General features: G+C 45.1%; 1 protein-coding gene across 4 annotated transcripts in view; it reads right to left on the reverse strand.

The window, feature by feature from the left end:
- Positions 1–18,528, reverse strand: part of LOC147249447 (carboxyl-terminal PDZ ligand of neuronal nitric oxide synthase protein-like) — a 147,526-nt gene that overhangs the window by 45,514 nt on the left and 83,484 nt on the right. For 3 of the 4 annotated variants that reach the window (XM_086223494.1, XM_086223495.1, XM_086223491.1), the window contains 2 exons: positions 11,647–11,779; positions 6,043–6,260 (listed from right to left, as the gene is read on the reverse strand). In XM_086223494.1, the coding sequence (XP_086079620.1) occupies positions 6,043–6,260; positions 11,647–11,779 (351 nt within the window). The remainder of the gene's footprint in view (positions 1–6,042; positions 6,261–11,646; positions 11,780–18,528) is intronic. The other variant, XM_086223492.1, reaches the window with a different exon arrangement.

The raw sequence follows: 18,528 nt of genomic DNA on the forward strand, positions 1-18,528 counted from the left end.
AAAACAGCCAGTTTCTGTAAGTTCTCCCTCTACTTCATCCACAAAATTTGTCCGTTCCCCCCTCGGAAGCAGCTCAGGTTCTGGTCCAGACACTTGTAATTTCCCACCTGGATAATCAGAACATCCTTTTGGCAGGGCGACCCACCTCCGCCATCAGACCACCACAGCGCATCCAGAACATTACTGTGTCTGCTGCCCGGTGCTCAAAAAACACTTAGGTGCACAAAGTCACCGAAAAGCTGATGAACATTTTGGAGACTTCCTCACAGAAAAGTACAAAAGAACCAACTATGTTATAAGAAAAAGTAAGATGGATGTATGGCAACGAAACACCACTGTCTTGATCTTCAGAGACTTTGACGCTGAATACTTGTAACTTTCCGGAGTGAACATAATCCTGTTTGGATAAATATTCAGCAAAGTCAGCAGGAAAGGAAGCCTAATGATGTGGAAAGTCTAGTAATAGATGCACAGAGAGAGAAAAAGAGGGGGGACACAACGCTGATGTGTGGAAGTGAAAGTCTGTATGATGACTTTTAGCTGGTGCACAAACCGCTCAACAGAGACCCGCTAATTATGTGGGTTTATTCAACCCTGACCAATCCTGGTCTGAGTCTGCTCCGTCTACTGGATCAAAGTGTCACTATTTCACAGCTATTACTGGGCAACTCCCGCGGCTTCTGATCAGCTGCGAAGGAACGAGGCTCAGGTTGATCCGCCTCCTGCATGGAATAAAACCACATCAACACACCAGAACTGAACACAAGTTGGTTCATAGGAAAGCGAGTATGAACCGCCGCGGAGAAGTCCTGAATTAGCGAAACGACCAGACTTTTAGTTTCTGACTCCTCGCTAGTTGGTGGCCACACACACACACACACACACACACACACACACACACACACGCACACACACACACACACACACACACTTCTCTAGACATCAAATCATCCAACTGCAAGGCTATCAGGAGAAACAACCCCGGGTGGGGGTCCCCATGAACGAGTGCAGCGATATTTTAACACAAACCCATTGAGTTTACACATATTTTAGAGGCTGCATGGTTTATTAGAGCCGGGAGATGGAAAGTGTGTATGTGTGTGTGTGTGTGTGTGTGTGTGTGTGTGTGTGTGGCACAGAGGTTGTGAGTTAGGCAGAGGAGACGAGGATGTTGTGGTCAGGCTTTCGTGGAAGGTTGGAACTCTTTTACTCTCCCCCAGCTGCACAAATCCATTAAATGCAGGTTCTTACAATTAAAAGAGGTCGCTTCACTCTTTTCTCATTGCAAGCAGGCGAGTTGATGACGGCGCCGTAAAACCTGGTAAATAAACCAGCATGGAAGACTGTTACGGTGCTGGGGTGGTTGGAGTCTTTTTCAATCTCAGTGCCACCTTAACGATGTTCGAATGCTGCTGGAATAGCGATGGGCTGGAGGCGAGGTAAGGCTTCATGATTCTGAGGACAAATATCCAATTGGGATGATTTTGACTCACACTGATACATGATTTGCCATATTAACAAGAATATTACTTTTTGAACCTAAACCTCTAACAATAATTGCATCTTTCTACGATCTGAATCTTGCAGCAGACAGTATTGCTATTCAGACTCAATTTTAATTGTGCGGCCCTGAGTCATTATGTGGATTCCATATTTACAATTTGATCTACATCGCTAGCAGAAGTTCATAAACTCCTGGTAATATTAACTGTCTCTCCGTCCCTCCATCCATTTTCTATATCGTTTATCTGCTAATGGTTGCAGGGGGGTGGAGCCTATCCCAGCTGACACTGGGCAGTGTTGTTTTCGTCACGCTGGACGAAAACGAAAATGACGACGTCAGACCCCTTTTTTCCATGACGAAAATGAGACTAAGTCGAACGTCACCAAGGCCCTGTAAAGACTAAAATGAGACGAATTTGTTTACATTTTCGTCTGACGAGAACGAGACGAGACTAAATTGTTAGTGGGTGGACGATCAAAGTTTCAAAACATGCGTTTTTTTCCCTGGCAAGTATAACATGCGTGCAATGTCAATCAAGAGCTCAAACATCAGACTGGAGCCAGCTGGAGCTGTTGGTCCTAATGGCCACGCCCCTATCATCAGTACACACGCACTAAAAGCCTCGCGCACACACACATGCACACACAGAGACAAGTCTGCAGCCCACGAGACACACACCACGGCAGCAGCAGCGGTGTCGGGTGGTCGTAAAAAGATGGATGATTAAAGCATAGCTTTCGTCAATGTGAGGCCAGCCCTGTGATTAATTTTCTTTTCTTGTATTAAGCCTAAAGATTGGTGGCGGTGGTTCCACCTCCCCATGGTGCAGAGACCGCTTCCTAGTGCTACATGCTAAAGCTAGAATGAATGGGGCTGCCAGGAGCCCTGCTAATGATGGCTCGTTTAAACCAGCACTTCTATTAATTTAGCATGTTATGAATAAAACCCCTGTCCATTTGTGGACGGGTGGCAAGTGAAATGCTTTGACCCACGTTTGTGGGACTGGGAAACACGGTCGTCCTCAGACCTGCTGCTGTTCCCTGTCTAAGCAACACACGTGGATGCAGTAAAACCAATAACAGCAGCTAAAGCCAACATGTAGGACATGTGGTCGTTCATATGGAGGTCAAGTGTGCTTTTATTTTTGTTTAATCCTATTTTATTGTGATACAATACTCATATTGTGTGCCAGTGTGTTGTCTGAAAAAACTCACCTTTGAAAGTTAGATCAGTTTCAATGTGCTTCATTCTAACACCTGTATTGGCCTATTAAGTACATACGCACATCTTTTATTTATAGGTATCTTTGATATTTGACTAAAACCTTTGAGTTTTCGTCGACTAAAACCATCAAGGACAGAAATGACTTAAATGTGACTACAGCTAAGAAGCATTTAGTCCAAAAGACTAAGACTAAATCTAAATCTAAAATGCCTGCCAAAAACAACACTGGCAAGGGGCGGGGTTCACCCTGGACAGACCGCCAGTCCATCACAGGGCCATCAGGAGCAACTAGGGGTTCAGTATCTTGCTCAAGGACACTTGGACATGGTCACCAGGGGGAGCGGGGATCGAACCAGCGACCCTTCGGTTGGCCACTCTACCTCTAATTCATGCCGCCCCCCCTCTTCACAATCTTTCCATCAAACTGGACTCCAGTGCCAGACGTTACTTCCACATTAGTCGGCTTGGAGGAGATTTTTCAGAATGCAAGTTAATATGAGGCCTGATCAGGGTCTTGGACCAGAGTTCACACCTGCCGACGACATCTGAGATTCGGCCAAATGCAAAACCTCTGTCAAAGCTTCATATTCCGCCTCAATTTAAAGAATTCACACCCTTGTGAAAACACACACACACACACACACACACACACACACACACACACACACCGTTGACTTCTACGTTCATCTAATTCACATAAAGAGCTGGCGCTGATCTATTTTTAAACGAGCGCTCAAAAAACATCCACAAGAAAGAACCTCTGCTTCAGGGCTGCATAAAACTGACATCATGGTGACACTGCTGCATGCTCAGCCAGAGCTGCTTTTGTCTGCCCTTGTTCTGCACGGCGCTCGCACTTTAGGACGTCATTAAGGAGCTGTCCATCTCTCACCAAAAACAATGAGGCCTCTTAAAATGTGTAAAACGCAATTGTCTCTAAACAGCGTCCATCAGTTTGTCTTGTACTCATCCTCGTTCTGATCCCTGAGGCGAGCCTGTTAAAAGCAAACGTCCTGACTCAACCTCGTGGACACAAAGCCCAAGGTGGGATTGATGTGTACGCTCACAGTCCTCCGGGATTGTTTGAACGTGGGGCGCTGAGGGACTTGTCAGTCTAACGGGAGCTGACAGGAAGAGAATGAACTTTAACACTCACAGGCTGCTTTCCCTTTCATGAGCTTCCAGAGAAATCCTGTAGTGAATCAAATCCCCCCCTTTAGTGTCTCTCTCTCTCACACACACACACACACACACACACACACACACACACACACACACACACACACACACACTGCTGTGTGAAACAAATGCATGCACATGGGGACTAAAGGGATACACACAAAGATATTTATTCAGTGGTCCCACTTGTCCCTGCACATTCCCATGTAATCTATCAAACCGGTGACAAATTCATTGAAAGAAAAAGTAGAATAAATGCACGTATGTTCGAGAGCAGCTCACACATGCACTCGTTTGCCGGTGACCTTGGAATAGAGGTCGTTGCTGCATTGTTTCAGTGATTTCACACTGTGTTGACTTTCACCGGGGCTGTTAAAAGGCCTCATAACTCCTACAGAGAGCACAGGACTGTCAAACAACTGAGCGCCTTGTGGCCCAGGCTGAGTCTCCATGAAGGAGCGCGCAGGTATGTTTCGATCCGCCCGAAGCCGAATGTGTCATCGTGTTACAATTTGGGTCCTGATGAAGAATTTAATGAAGTCTGTCCTGGAGTCTTGCCTAACAGCTTGTCTGTTAAATTATTTAACAATAGTTGAGTCTGCTGAGGGAACACCCCGAGTTAACTACCGATCAGGGCTTTTCCTGCAAAAAGGGCCTTGTTTTGGACTAATTTAGCTGCAAGATGAAAAAGAACACAAAGAACAAACCCCACAATCCTAAATAGGCTTCTGTGCACGCGACCATCCGACGAGCAGCCGGTATAAATAGCGCAGAAGAAGAAACAATATAAATAACATAAATTTAGCTTTAGGGAATGGCTTGTTGAGAAGGCGAATAAAGTTCTGTTCAGACAGCAAACATTTTGCAGATGAATCCATCTTCATATGTGTTGACAGCGATGGATTCATAGATGCACTCAAGGGTTGTTAGCTTATTGACAACAAGTCACGCTTATCCACTAAATTTAGCACCGCTGTCATCGACTGAGGCGCGGCTTTCTCTGGTCCTGTCGCTTCATGAAAGATTCTAAAACTATGGAAACAAATCATCTCACCAAGAATGGAAAGAAGCCTTGTTGGCAGGGTGTTATTATGATAAAGTTGTAGTTATTCCTTTGAAAAGCACTGCAGTATAATTCATATGATGTGACGTTTTCAAGTGACAATCAGGACATTAGCATCGTGCTTGTGGCGGCAAAGCCAGAGGATTTGGGTGACACAGCGCATCTCTGCATCTTCGACCACTCCTTTTAAATCCCACTTAGTAAAACCAGCAGAAGTTGAGATGAACTAATTGGACTGAAATCCTGCTGCAGAGCCACAGTCTCATGGCAGAGAGCAGTGTGATCAACACCTTACAAACACACTTGTGCCTCGTCCTCCTCCCACTGCTGCCCGGATCAATAACACAATCACAGGCCTGCATGCAACTTCAAATCCAAGTACACAACTGACAGGGCGTTGCTCTGCCAGCGGAGCTCGACAGCGTTGTTCACACTCCTCGCGTCGGCCGGAGAGGATTTCTCTGGTTAAAGATAGACGGCTGGTGGAGAGTTTCCACGAGCCAGACAGGAGACAGGCTGCCTGAGAGCTGTATCAAATATCTGTCACTATGAGCCCGCACAAACACAAACACATCAACTGGATGTCCAACATCTCCGTCTCAGAGCTCAGCTGCCACCGCATTGATGGCCAATTCTGTATCAAAGCAGCACCGGCAGACAGAGCGCTTCCCTCTGGGCATTCAGAGGCACACTTGATGAGAACATCATTATTTATCACTTTTTGATGGAGGTCACACAAAATTCAGCTTCAGCCTACCAATTATCTGGCAAATACGTCAATGTCAGCGATCTAAACTCAAATTTGTCATCTCAGGTGATGCTAATCTCAGGTTTTCCATCACTCCTAGAGGTGTGACAGTTCGACAAATCCACAATTTAATATCATTTTTAATCAGCACTGGCAGGTATGCCGTTGCTCAACTATGGAGTCTTTAGTTTACGGCCTGATGGTTCACCTACCTTGTATGTTTGAGTAACCTGGTTATTTGTTAACTGTTAAAGATCACTAGGAGTCTTAAAATGTGGGTCTGTCGGCGGAACGAAGCCCCACGTAAACACACGCATCTCTTACCTTGTTGTCCGAGTGGTTGAGGTCAGACGTCTTGGCTGTGGCGTCCAGATCAGTCACCCCTCGGTTGAGGTTTAACTCCTCTGCTAGGGGGAGCTGGCTGGCTTCATCCGCGTCTATGTCCGTCTCCTCTGTGACGGTTGTGGTCTTCTCTGCCCCTGTAAGCTCCCGAGCTGGGCCGAGTAAAGTACACACACATACAGGTGGATAAGCACGCACGCCTGCATACACACATGTAGGCATGAGCATGTACACACGCACACATGGATAGACACAGAGGAACGCAACTCAGTGAGAAACATCCATACAGCCAGATACTATACACAGTACTGTCATTATCTGCTTGAGCAAACATGCTAGCTGTGGTCCAGCTGACCATCGGGTCACCTGACAGTCCTACTGCCTGAAAATAAAACAAACCAAAACAAAAAACATCCAGATTCATCCTTTAACACTGCAGTCATTGCTCGTTTAATTTTTAAAGGCAAAAAAAATCGAGCAAGTCGGATACAGTCCATGTCGTCACTGAAGCAGATCATGAACAAGGCAGGGCAAAAAGAAAAAAAGGTTTACGATCTCTTCGTCTTCTGGCTGGCACACTCGAATAAAGAAACCGTTACCTTGACTGCTGTGTGAAACGGAGTAAAAGCATTTCCTTTGTATTTTCTCATAAAGGAGTCTCAGAAATACATTTGGCCACAACATGAGAACAAGTGTAAGGAGTTGTGTGAATTCTTTGTGGAAGAAACGCCTCAATTGACGGGTTCAGAACGAGTTCTGCACATTCGTGTATTATTCCCTGTAACTGCAACAAAGTGTTTTTTCATGCCTCTGTGCTAGTGGCAGCTGTAGAGAGGAGGCGTCCCGCTCCTGTTAATGCGATATCTGACACTGGGACGCAGGGATGCACTGAAAGGTCACAGTGGTCAAAGGTCAGAGTCCCCGTGATGTGTGGGCATTGTGGAGGAACAGCTCAACTGTTTTGCTTTGGGTCCCACAAGTCGGCCTTGAACTGGCTGCTTCCTCTGCTGTAAAACCCCCTTCATCTGCAGGGACGTGGACTCACTTGATCAATTTGGAGAGATTCTGAGTGATTTCCATTCAAGGGCATCTGGCTGTAGGTGCTTTGCATGTTGATGAGTATTTATTTCTTTAATATTGTGAGTCCTTGATTTGCCCTTTTTCGTGGCTTTCTATTTGAAATATTTGTTTCCATTCATGTGTTCTTGCACCTTCTTGGTAAGAATTAAAACAGTAGATATTAAATAAATAATAAATCAATATGTGTGTTGAGCGTGGAGCTGGAGATGCCACCTGGCGATCTGAGTTTAGCCTAAACACCGTAAATAAATTGAGACACTCAAACTCCGTTTCAAGCTAAAAATACTCGCCAACACCCCTCAAATGGGACTTGTTAACACTTTGTCATTTTTACATTTCATTTTATGCACGTAGGGATACTTTGTGGTTTTAGTGGGAGGTCCTGGCACGATTTCTTGGCAGACGACAGCAGGGTGCGGTGAGCGTGTGCAGCCTACAAGAGTTCCATTGTCATAAAAAGGTGTGGTAACACGGTGCGGTGGCCCTGAAGAGCTGAGCAGGCGTAAAACGGACGCGGCACAGAACTGTGAAACTGAGCTTTTTGAGAGATTCAAAGTGTTTGTACAACTTCAAATGTGCTTCACTGTGAGCTGCTAAAGCCTGGTGCACATGAGAGGTTCTACAAATGTTGATTGATTGAAGGAAACGTAACAATCAACACATTCAATCAAGTTTTTCCTCAACAGCAGCTGTTCAGGTCGGCCTTCAATTGGACTTTTAAAAAGCGATCATTAAAGTGAAACTGGATTGCAATGAGAGCAACTATCTGAAGACTTCTGAGCATATTTCCTTTGAAAGGAAAAAAGTTTCAGATCCACTTTACATTTTCTTGGACATAATTAAGTTCTGCAGAATTACTTCTGAACACAGCTGAGAAGTTGACAAGGACGTCTGGAGCCTTAAACTTGGTTTCCTGCAGCCTTGAATTCAGTCTTGCACTTAAGGATCTCTGAACCACTGAATGGAACCTTAAGCCTCCAGTACCATTCCATCTTATGCAAATGTGAACTCTAATTATAAAATTACTGGTTCAGTTTATGTTCCACTGACTGGGCTTCATTAGTTTCAGAGGTGTAAACCATCCTTTACACAGTTGTTTGTTTTCTAATGAGATTATATTGTTGGTTATGTCTCGGTACTGTGTAAAACTGTTCTGCACAAACATTCGTCGGAACAAACACCGGCTTCATACTTGGTCCTCCTACCTCATTTGTTCAGACTCCCTGCAGCTCTACATGCTTCTCTGTTGCCTCTTTAATCCTTTTCTACTTTTCATCTTCTGTTGCTCCTCTTGTCCTCAATGACCTTTTCCCTCAAATATCCTCCGCTTTCCTCTCCACCCTTCCGAATCCACGCTCTCTTCCAGCTCTCTAAGCTGTTATCTCCCACTCTTGTATTCCTTCTCTTTTCATTGCCGTGATAATTAGTTCTCAAGATAAGCCTGTGCATGACGGGTCTTGTGTGGCTTAACGCACCATGACAGCAGCTCTCTGAGTGTGAGCGCGCAGGCCTGGGTTTGTATGCGCGTGGGGTCTCATCACAATGTATGGACGGTTATAGTGCGTGGGTGATCTCTGGCCTCATCAGCATGTGAAAGCCAGCGCGTTGCCGGAGGGCTGGAGGCGCTTGTGGAGATAACGCACCCCCAGTTCAATGCACTCACATCAGGTTGGGGAAAGCGATGCCGACTGCTGTAATGAGTGGAACAGTGATGGGAACAGGCCTCTATTTGTGGTGTCTTCCAAGCGCTGAATCTCCATGTCAGCCCTCTCGGGCTGCACTCACAGCCACGTGTCCCTGGGCGGCAGAGAAGCCCATCCTGTCCCGGCACGAGGCAGCGGATAAAAGTAGCTCAGCCCACCCGGGTTGTTGTGCAGTGCCTTCTTTCTTTGGGTTGACTCATCCGTGACATTCACTCTAGCATTAGCCTTTCCTGCTTGCCAACTTGGGTACAATGCAGATGCAGTGCAGGAGTGTGTGAACCTCTGTGTGTCTGGGGATTCATGAACTGTACAATCTGTTTGTGCTATTTGAGGTGAGTGTGAGAACTGTGTAGGTGTCTGCACACAGCGAAATGTGAGGACACAACGACATTTTTTTCTCTCTCTATTTTTGGACATTACAGCTTCCACATCGCCTTGATGATACAGTAACTCGACTTCTTTTTTTCCACATCTCCTTTGTACCCAGCAGGGGGGCACGCTCTGCATAACTGCAAACTGGGGAGGTTGGTTGGTTGTTGGTGGATTCTTCTGGGTTTCTGCAGGCTTCAGCATGCTGAATTTAAAGTGATGCTTCACCCAAAAAGTGTGTTTTGCCTTTCAAGTACCCATAAACAGGTGTCAAGACCTCACAAAGGTGTTTTCCCCCTCCTGAATTACTTATTTCTGACTCCAGAATGCAGAAAGAGCTTGGACATCCATGCTTGTTGAGGTCTTATAGTTTTAAACCCACATCAGAGTGTTCATGGGTTACTAAGCATACAGCTGGACAAAGAAGACGTGGATTACATCGCACGATGCACGTGAGAATTTTGGCAGTTTGGGGCGGCAGGAACAAAAAAACAGCAAACACCTTCATAGGCTCAAGACAACCATTAGTCAGAGCTTGGAAGGAAAGACACAGATTGTGGGTGAAGTATGTCTTTTGACTTTCCAAGATCTTCTTGAGACATACTCCACATCCATAAGGGCAAAACATTTTGACGGATATGGAGGAAAATTGGAGTCCTGGACTGACATTGAGCTCCTGTGTGTCTACTGATGGATGAATCCAAATAATGGAAAAGCACCCAAATGATCTTACTGGTGGGTCGGGTTCTTTCAATTACAGTTCAGACCAATGGAAACCCTGTTCATCCTGCGAGTTAATGCCCCCTCCTACCATCCATCCATCCATTTTCGATACCGCTTATTTGTTAAGGGTCACTGGCGGGCTGGAGCCTATCCCAGCTGACATTGGGTGAGAGGCGGGGTTGACCCTGGACGGCTCACCAGTCCATCACAGGGCCATTAGGAGCAATCAGGGGTTCAGTTTCTTGCTCAAGGACACTTGGACATGGACACCGGGGGAAGTGAGGATCGAACCAGCGACCCTTCAGTTGCTAGACAGCCACTCTACCTCTGAGCCACGCCGCCCCAAAGACTCCAAGTACTTTTTTTTTTAAAGCAAAACCTATCTATTGCAACTACAAACACTGTATCCAGCCAGTTCAATGCGGCACTCCGTGAACGACACCACCAAAAATAGGCCCAACGAGCTTAGCTGATCAAACAGGTTGAATAAACCCTCAGGTTAACCACACATCTTAGGTAGGACGTAGGACTGCATGTTCAAGAGAGCGATTTCAAAGGCTCGCTTCATTTTATAATATCCGCGTCGTTCTCTGTAGTTTGAACATCTCCGCCCGAGGATGGGATTTTGGATTAAGAGCGGATCTAATAGAGTGAGAGATTCCTTTATCCCTCCTGCCATCAACCGCTCAGGATGAGTCAGATGATGATCAGTGCTCAACACAACTGGCAAGTGATGATCTCCTTTTAAACATTGATGAATTAGGCTGAATATGCTCCAGGTTTTCATCTACTCATGCCCATTGTCCCCCTCAGTGGGGGACCTTCCGTCAAGTCTGGCCTGAAGGCAAATTTAGCCTTAGGGCCAGTAAAGTTAAAGCCAGGAAAAAAAAGAAAAGAGGTTGACTTCTGAAATAGTAACTAACTGGTCCCAGTCTGAATGAAACCAATCAGTGAAATGAGAACCAGACTCTTTGTTTTTAGTGGAAAACGCAGTTGCTTCCAACCTGTTTGGCAGAGCTGAGTTCATGGTCTGGTTATGTTTAGGCACAGAAAGCCCTTGGCTACCATGAGAAAACGATCATGCACCGGGCTGACGTACAGATGAAACATTAACCATGTCTGAAAATCTCACAGTGTTTCACAAAAACATTCAGTTTGTTCATGAAACAAATCAAACACTTCCATGAAAACTGGATACCTGGTTTGTTTTCCCTGTGACATTTCAGATTAAATTAATACACCGTGTACAACAGAGGTCAATGGTGCAAATACTGCACTGTGACAACACTAAAGTCCGTGTCAATACTTATACCGTGTTATTACCTGCATTTTGACGAGACCTGGCTGAATGAAAGGATTCACTAAATTACACCAGAGTGGAACAAACAAAGAACTCTTGAAGAGAAACTCCGTGGCTGACGTTAATTCTCCAACTGAATCGCTGTAACTTCAAGTATTTCGGGAGCTTCAACAAGGTTTTTAAGTAAGAGAGACTTCTCAAATGTGCAGCTCCCACTCTGGCTCTCATCTCGTCTCACCCTCAGATCCTCCAGAGTTAGAACGGAGAGAGTGCGCGAGATCAATTCATCTGCTGATGACAGGTAAGTGAACAACAAAGCCTCGACGGCAGAGCAGCAGAACTCAGCATCTTCAGCCAACGCAGACGGGAGGCGATGCAGAGTGAGTAACAGGTGTATCGTGTTTAGCGTACCTGTGACAGAGGAGTCGTTCTTCTCGCTGTGGCAGTCCGACTGTCCATCTGAGTTCTGCGTGTGCTTCAGACTTAGTTTATGACAAACCTCGAACGCCTGGCCGACTGTCCGAACGATGCGCATGGCCTGACTCTGGGTGGGTGAGGACAGAAAGACAAAGACATATGGTTGTAATACTCACATTTAGGGCTTTAAAGTAATACATCACCCAAAAAGTGTTTTTTGCCTTTCAAATACTCAAAAATGGGCACTTTGAGCTCACAAAGATGTTTCTCCTCTCCTGCGGTACTTCTTTGTGACTCCAGAAGTCTCAACATGCCAGCCGCATATATTTAGCTTGAAGCTAATGCCATCACTGGCCACCGTCTGCTAACAGCAGCAAAACTGTCCAAAAATGTCTATTTATAAACTCTCAGACGCACGGTCAGGTATAATCCATGCTCTCTCTGTCCACCCGTATGCTCAGTAATCCAAAAATACTTCCATTCCAGCTAAAAACAACATAACACTTCCAGTTCGGTGCTGCCGTGAATGAAGGTGACCAGCTGGAGCATTCAGTTGAACTAACTTGTTCAGGGTGTTGCTGAACCAGAAGCATCAGAATTACTCTGTTTTCAGCTGAAATCAAAATGTCTGTGGATGACTGAGCATACAGCTGGATGGAGAAGATGGGCCTTTAAGCTTGTCACCCAATATTTATCAGACAGTTCTGTTGTTGTTAGATTTTGGTCCCGGATCACGTGAGCAAGTGTTTGCTGATCTCTGAAGCTACAGAGTATTTGAGAGTGCTTGACAGGAAAAATACAATTTCTGGGTGAAGTATCAACATTTGTAGTCACTTGTGCACTTTTCCCAGGATAAACTGCAGCTATTTTCAGCTGTGGAATGGACAGACATTCGCCCTAGAAACATGTATTTTGTCCCAAACAGGAACAACAGACAGAAAGTGCAGCAGAGTTCATCTATGTGGGTCACAGAGTCAGTTACTAATTCAGCATCACGTGGACCAGCAGAGTCACTGGATGATCTGTCACAGTTAGGTCCGATGCTGAGGCTTGTCTGTGTTTACGCTCCGAACTCACTGGAACATCAAAACGTGATTTGTGGATTTGACTGCTCCCTCACCTTCAGGTGTGTGGAGCTGGATGTTATTACTCTTCTGTCGTCCGCCAGCTCGGAGAAGGCAGGTCAAGTGAGAACTGAGGGGACTTCTGTCTGCTGTCAGCCGTCTCTTGTCTGGCTCGTCACAGCAGAGAGGTGCAAAGGCAGAAGAGATTTCATTTCAAAGCACTGAGGCCTAGCCTCCAAACACCACTCATCCTCAGACGAATGAGCCGAAAAGATGCAGCATGGCCGAAAAGCCAGAGCAGCATCAAGACCGCAGCCGATGAGGAAAGTTGTCCTGGTTATCAACAGTGAACCAGCCTGAGGTCCCATCCCAGTCCAGGTCAGCTTCAGAACATCACACGTCCTCACGTTCAGGATGAGCAGAGAGATGCACCTCAGAGGAGGCCATGCTGACACTTGTAATTCCCGATTCTGACTTTGAGTTGAGTTGTGCTGCGGCGTTGAAGACCTCAAATACTTCCTGTTTTGGATTTTTGTTTGAAGTGAATTGAAAAATTCACATCACGGTTTTGATGACCAAACAAGCGGTGTCTTTGCTTTGTGTTTTGCCTGAATTCACGAGGGTTCGATTTAACAAGCTTGGACTAGTTTGAGTTAAAACTGATTGAACCGCTCCAGCAGATTCACTCGTGTAACTGTTGTCCGGGATTTGACATAATATTCTTTCCATTGTTTTGTTGCCTCCACAGATAACAAACCTGTGTAGCTACATGCTGTAAAAAATATGACTACACAACAAATAATATAACCATGGATATCTGATGATAGACGGCGGCAGATCCTCGTGACAATAAATCACAAGTTATAAGGACTCTGGCCTAAACAATACTCAGGGTGTGTCTTGCACCATCTCTCACCTCCCATTTCTAATTTTGAGGAAATAAGTATTAATATCCTGAGGCAGATAAGACAGATTGCTCTACTGGCACTGAGAAAAGATAAGATAAACTTTAGTCACTTGAGGAGAAAATTGCCTTGCAGCAGGCTAGTGTTAAAAGAAACATGCTATCAATCCTCAGCTGACGGGAGAAACATCAAACTCCGAGTAAAAAGTACTGGAAATGGCGTTCAGAGGGTTACTGACGATTGTACAGGATGAAAGAATCGTCAAATTTTACATTTGCATTTTCCGAGGCATCACAACCTCTGAAATCTGATACAAGAGATGATGATTTAGTCGATATTTGCGCTTTATAATATTAAAAATGTAGTATTTTGCACTGAATACTGTTTGCACTGGTACTGCATGACACATCTCTGCGCCCTGCGATCTCTCTCTCTCTCTTCTCAGGCCTGCTGTTCATTTTTATCCATGCTGTGCTTTTCTCTTCTTCATCTCCTTCATCCATCAATCACCCAGTGTGACAGTAAACACATGTGTATTCTGTTGGGGATGTACGGGGGATGACAGCAGATGCCGGGGGTTTATTGTGCACAGTAAACACACGCTACCCTGAATCACAGACTAACTGATTGTAAAACACGCCATCAAACATAATGCTGCGCCCAGGCTTTCGTCCCACCAGCCTCCTCTTCCTCAGTATGTGCCTGTAAGGCTACAGCAGTCAATCAGTCTGTAAGCTATTGTTCAATAATCTCAGCAAGATGTGTCACTGCTTTAAGGCAGGGTTTTTTTCCAGCTCTGGCATAATCACATGTCCTTTGTTTATGAGCTTGCTTGTTCCAACCAAGGAAGGTCACGAATCCTGTAAAGAGGCCTGAATGAGACGTGCGTTGCGATGTGGACTTGTCTGAACCCTGGCTGATCTAAAACCTGACCTTTAAATGGAGAAGCTTGGAGATCAAAATGCAAACTGGAGCTGCAAGTTATGTTTTTCCCCATTGATTTGCTGATTATCGTATCCATCCACAAATAATCTATATTCATTATTCAACACAGGGTTGCAGGAGTTTGAGACAATAATATCGACACATATAAAAAGAAATACAGAAGGAGATAACCAGTCACACTCACATCCCCATCTGCAGGCAATTTAAAGTCTCAGATTAACCAAACTTGCAAGTTTTAGTTTTTCTTCTTTCATGTTTGTCGATGGGAGGAAGTTGAAGCACTGAGAGAAACCCCTCTAGGAGAACAGGGAGAACATTACGCATCCACACAGAAAGATTCTAGCCATGATTGAACTGAAAGCCCTCTAGCAACGAGACAACAGTGCTGATAAATAATTTGTCAACGAAATATTGCAAAATGCTGAAAAATGTCAATCATACTTTCCGTGCACATTGGCGTTTATCATTTTCAACCACAGTCAAAGCTAAAAAAACATGCTTAAACAACGAATTCATAATTAAAATAGTTACCTGCCTAACAAGTGCGTCACTAAAAAGTTAGAGGAGAAACGCGATCAGGCACTTTGGGTTTGAACTCCAGCAGGCAGTTTTTTTAGTGCACTGAGCAGTGGAGGATCTGTGAGGCTCTACAGAGATCAGGGAGGCGTCTTTGGAGCACATGAACTTCATAGTCAAGTGGAAATTTTGGACTGTATTTATCTTGAATTTACTAACTGGGTGGATACTTTTATCCAAAGGGAATCACCAAGCTGAAGCTTCAGTCCAGCAGGAGATTGTGGGGTTCATGTACATGTATTCAGTAAGATAAAGTGAAGATCAGGTAAAAAAGGTTCAAGGTAGATGTGAATTGAGGAGCTGTTAGGAGGAGGATTGCTCTCAGACAAGATGAGTCTTCAAAGAGATCCTTGAAAACGGAGGGGGACGCCTCGTAGAAGCTGGCTTCACCATCGCGTCTGTCAGTCTGACCTGAGTTTGCCTTGTGTGGAGGGGCGGCGTTGCCTCGAGGAACGCAGCTGTCAGACGGACTGAGTTCAAGTGGATGATGCACGTCTAGAAGTCACCCTGCGGGAGAGGAACAGTGACTTGAAGTAGGTTTGGGCGACCACTGGGAGTTCAGCGAGAAGGTGTGACAGTCCCCTTTTCTGGTTGATCAAGCTAACAGATGCACTGATGCATTCTGGGTGAACCGTCAGTGTTTCTGGAAGAATAATTCGAAGGATGCTGCAGTAGTTGCAGTGAGAGATAAGTTACCACGAGCCGCTGTCTCTGGAGTCGTGCGCGGCCTGTTTGTTCTCATGTTTTATGGTGCCCAGTGGCACGAGTGTGAGACAGTTATCTGGTCCCCATTATAGATCTCTATAGACTGCAGAAGATCTTGGGGATCTTAGAATATCAGGAGAGCAGCGGGTTTTAAAGTCTGCAGGCGGCAGTTGTTTTGGAGATGGAGGAAGAGCACAATGGTAGAGAAGCCACGCGGTGATGAACAAACACACTTTTCTACTGTAAGGGTGACAGTGAGAAACAAAAGATTTGACCTTTGCGATAGTTTTTAATCTACAGAAAGCCTTTTTGGTCATGTTCCATACTCAGCTAGAACATTGGATGCCAGTTGATGATTAAAAAAAAAAAAAAAATTGCGCCTCAGTTTCTGCCTTTGATCTTTTTGGGCCAATAACAATGACCCCTGTTTTGTCCTGTCCGTGAAATTTTGGACTAATGTCAAGTCAGTGGGATGTATTGTCAGAATGTACAGCCAGTAAAGGTCGAAAAGGTACGTCGCTCCATTGTGGTCACTCTTCCTGAAGAGGCGGGTCGTTGAGTTCACGCAATTTGGCGCCAAATGCCGAGTGGCTGCTCGACCTACCAAAACAATGTCGGTTTCTTTCAACCGTGATGGCGATATGTTCCCACCGCGAAACCTGACACAAAAAAACCCATATCAGAGGCCTGAGTTCTCACTAAGCCCTGAGTGTTTTCATCTCGCTGGTTGTCCAGTATCTCGACGTGTTTTGTACTCAACAAAGTCTCCAATGATCTCCAGTTTCAGTGGCTGACACAAACTGTTCAAGATTTGTCACTCAAACACAAACATTCTGTATCCTGCTGGAAGGACATGAAGTAGTTCTTAAGTTGGACATCTGTCACCATCTCCTTCAAGCTCTTATTCCATCTTTCTCTGCTTTTTTTCCCCCCTCTCCCTCCGTCAGTTCAAAGGAGTAAATGTATCTCTGTCTCACTATCTCTCCTCGATGTATCAAGCTGCCGGAGAGCCGGATCCCTGAAGCTAAATCTTCCCTCACCGTGGCTACAGGATAGGGCCCAGTCAAAAGCCTGATGCATTATTTATCCCAGATTACTCTCAGAGGTCCACTGGTGCCTTTTGTGTCGGCACGGATGCATCGGCACAAGCAAATAGAAAGGACAAAGGGGACTATAATGCAATCTAGGAAAAAGCAGAGTAAACAATGAGAGGATGGCAGGGGAGCTCTTTCTAATTGAAGTCTTTCCTCCATTCCTCTGCCTTGTTGACGAGCTCACTCTTTAATCGTCTCTCCTCGAGTGGTGCTTAGGTATCAAAACCATTCCTGATGCCCCACTTGTGCATTTACCCCTCTGTGAATATTTGTAGTTTAGAGGAGAAAAAAAAATATTACAGAGAACAAAACCTGTGATTTCCCCCAGTCTCTTGTATCTTCAATAATAAAGTTTTAATTTGAGGGTTGCACCAGAGGCTCCCTGATCACCAGCTAACTGCTCTCATCATCGAGGCCCGATGCTCTTCAAACACTTCCAAAGGAAACTTGAAAATCCGTGGAACAAAAACCAGGAACGCCACTGAGCAGAGTGTGTATTTTGGTAGACAAAAAAGCTCTGATCAATGGGCAGGTTTAGCTTTGTGTGTTTGACAGCATGAACTAAGTGGAGTGCGATGAAATGAACTCATGACGCCTCAGTGACTCTTCTGAACCATTAGCTCGCTTTCCAGCCTGTGCACAGAGCAAAGGTCACCCTACAAACACACAAACATCCACACACTCCAACTGCATAACAGGCCAGAACTTTTGTGTTTTTGGTACTGAGTACCATGAACTGTAAAGTTGCAGGAGCTGAATTTGAAGGGTTTGCTTGCTCTGATTTCCACGGGGGCAGTCGTGCCTCCCCGAAATCACAACAGCAAAGGAAATGAACACCAGAGTCTGGACTGCGGTAGTCGCTCATCACCGTCCACCTCCTTTAAGACGAGTCGGTTTGAGTTGCGGCTTGGTGATCAACGGTTTCATCATGCGGACGTGCTTATCCTTTGTAGCCACTGAGCAAATGGTATAGCTAAGTATTTGAAGACGATCAGGGTTAAGCGTGCTTTTTTTGGGATGAATGTGTGTGTGTTTTTAGCCAGTATTCTGACGTGGTGTCCAAAAATACACTGTATGTACACATTATCATTTATACTGATAATTCTATTAAAAACGATGATACATTTTAAACCTATATATATCCCCCGACTCAAATATAAAGTCAAAAAGCCCAAAAGATTAGAAAATATAAAGGAGGAACTGGAATGTTTGATGGCACCACCTCGCAACAGTGAATCCAACACAGCTGGAGTACTTCTGCATTCTTTCTTTTCCACATGATAAAATAGTAACACAGAGCAGCGCATTCACTGCGGCCATGTTAACATCTCTGGATAATCCCGTCGTGAGCAGCGCATCACCCCGCAGCACACCAGGATGAGAAGACGGACAACTTTGACGGTTCAGCCAAGACTGAGAGAAAGAATACAGAGTCGGAGTGAGAGCGAGACAAAACCCTGGTGACAGCAGGATCATTTCACTGAGATATGGATATTCAATAAATCGTGCTAAAAGGCGATGAAATCCAATTATCTTAGCCAAGCTATTCTGAGAATGATGTCACTCCTCATCAGTGATATCTATGGA

The sequence above is a fragment of the Aulostomus chinensis genome, chromosome 14 (genome assembly GCF_037954235.1).
Source record: "Aulostomus chinensis isolate RoL2024-O1b breed Wild chromosome 14, RoL_Achi_v1.0, whole genome shotgun sequence".
Taxonomy (NCBI): Eukaryota; Metazoa; Chordata; class Actinopteri; order Syngnathiformes; family Aulostomidae; genus Aulostomus; species Aulostomus chinensis.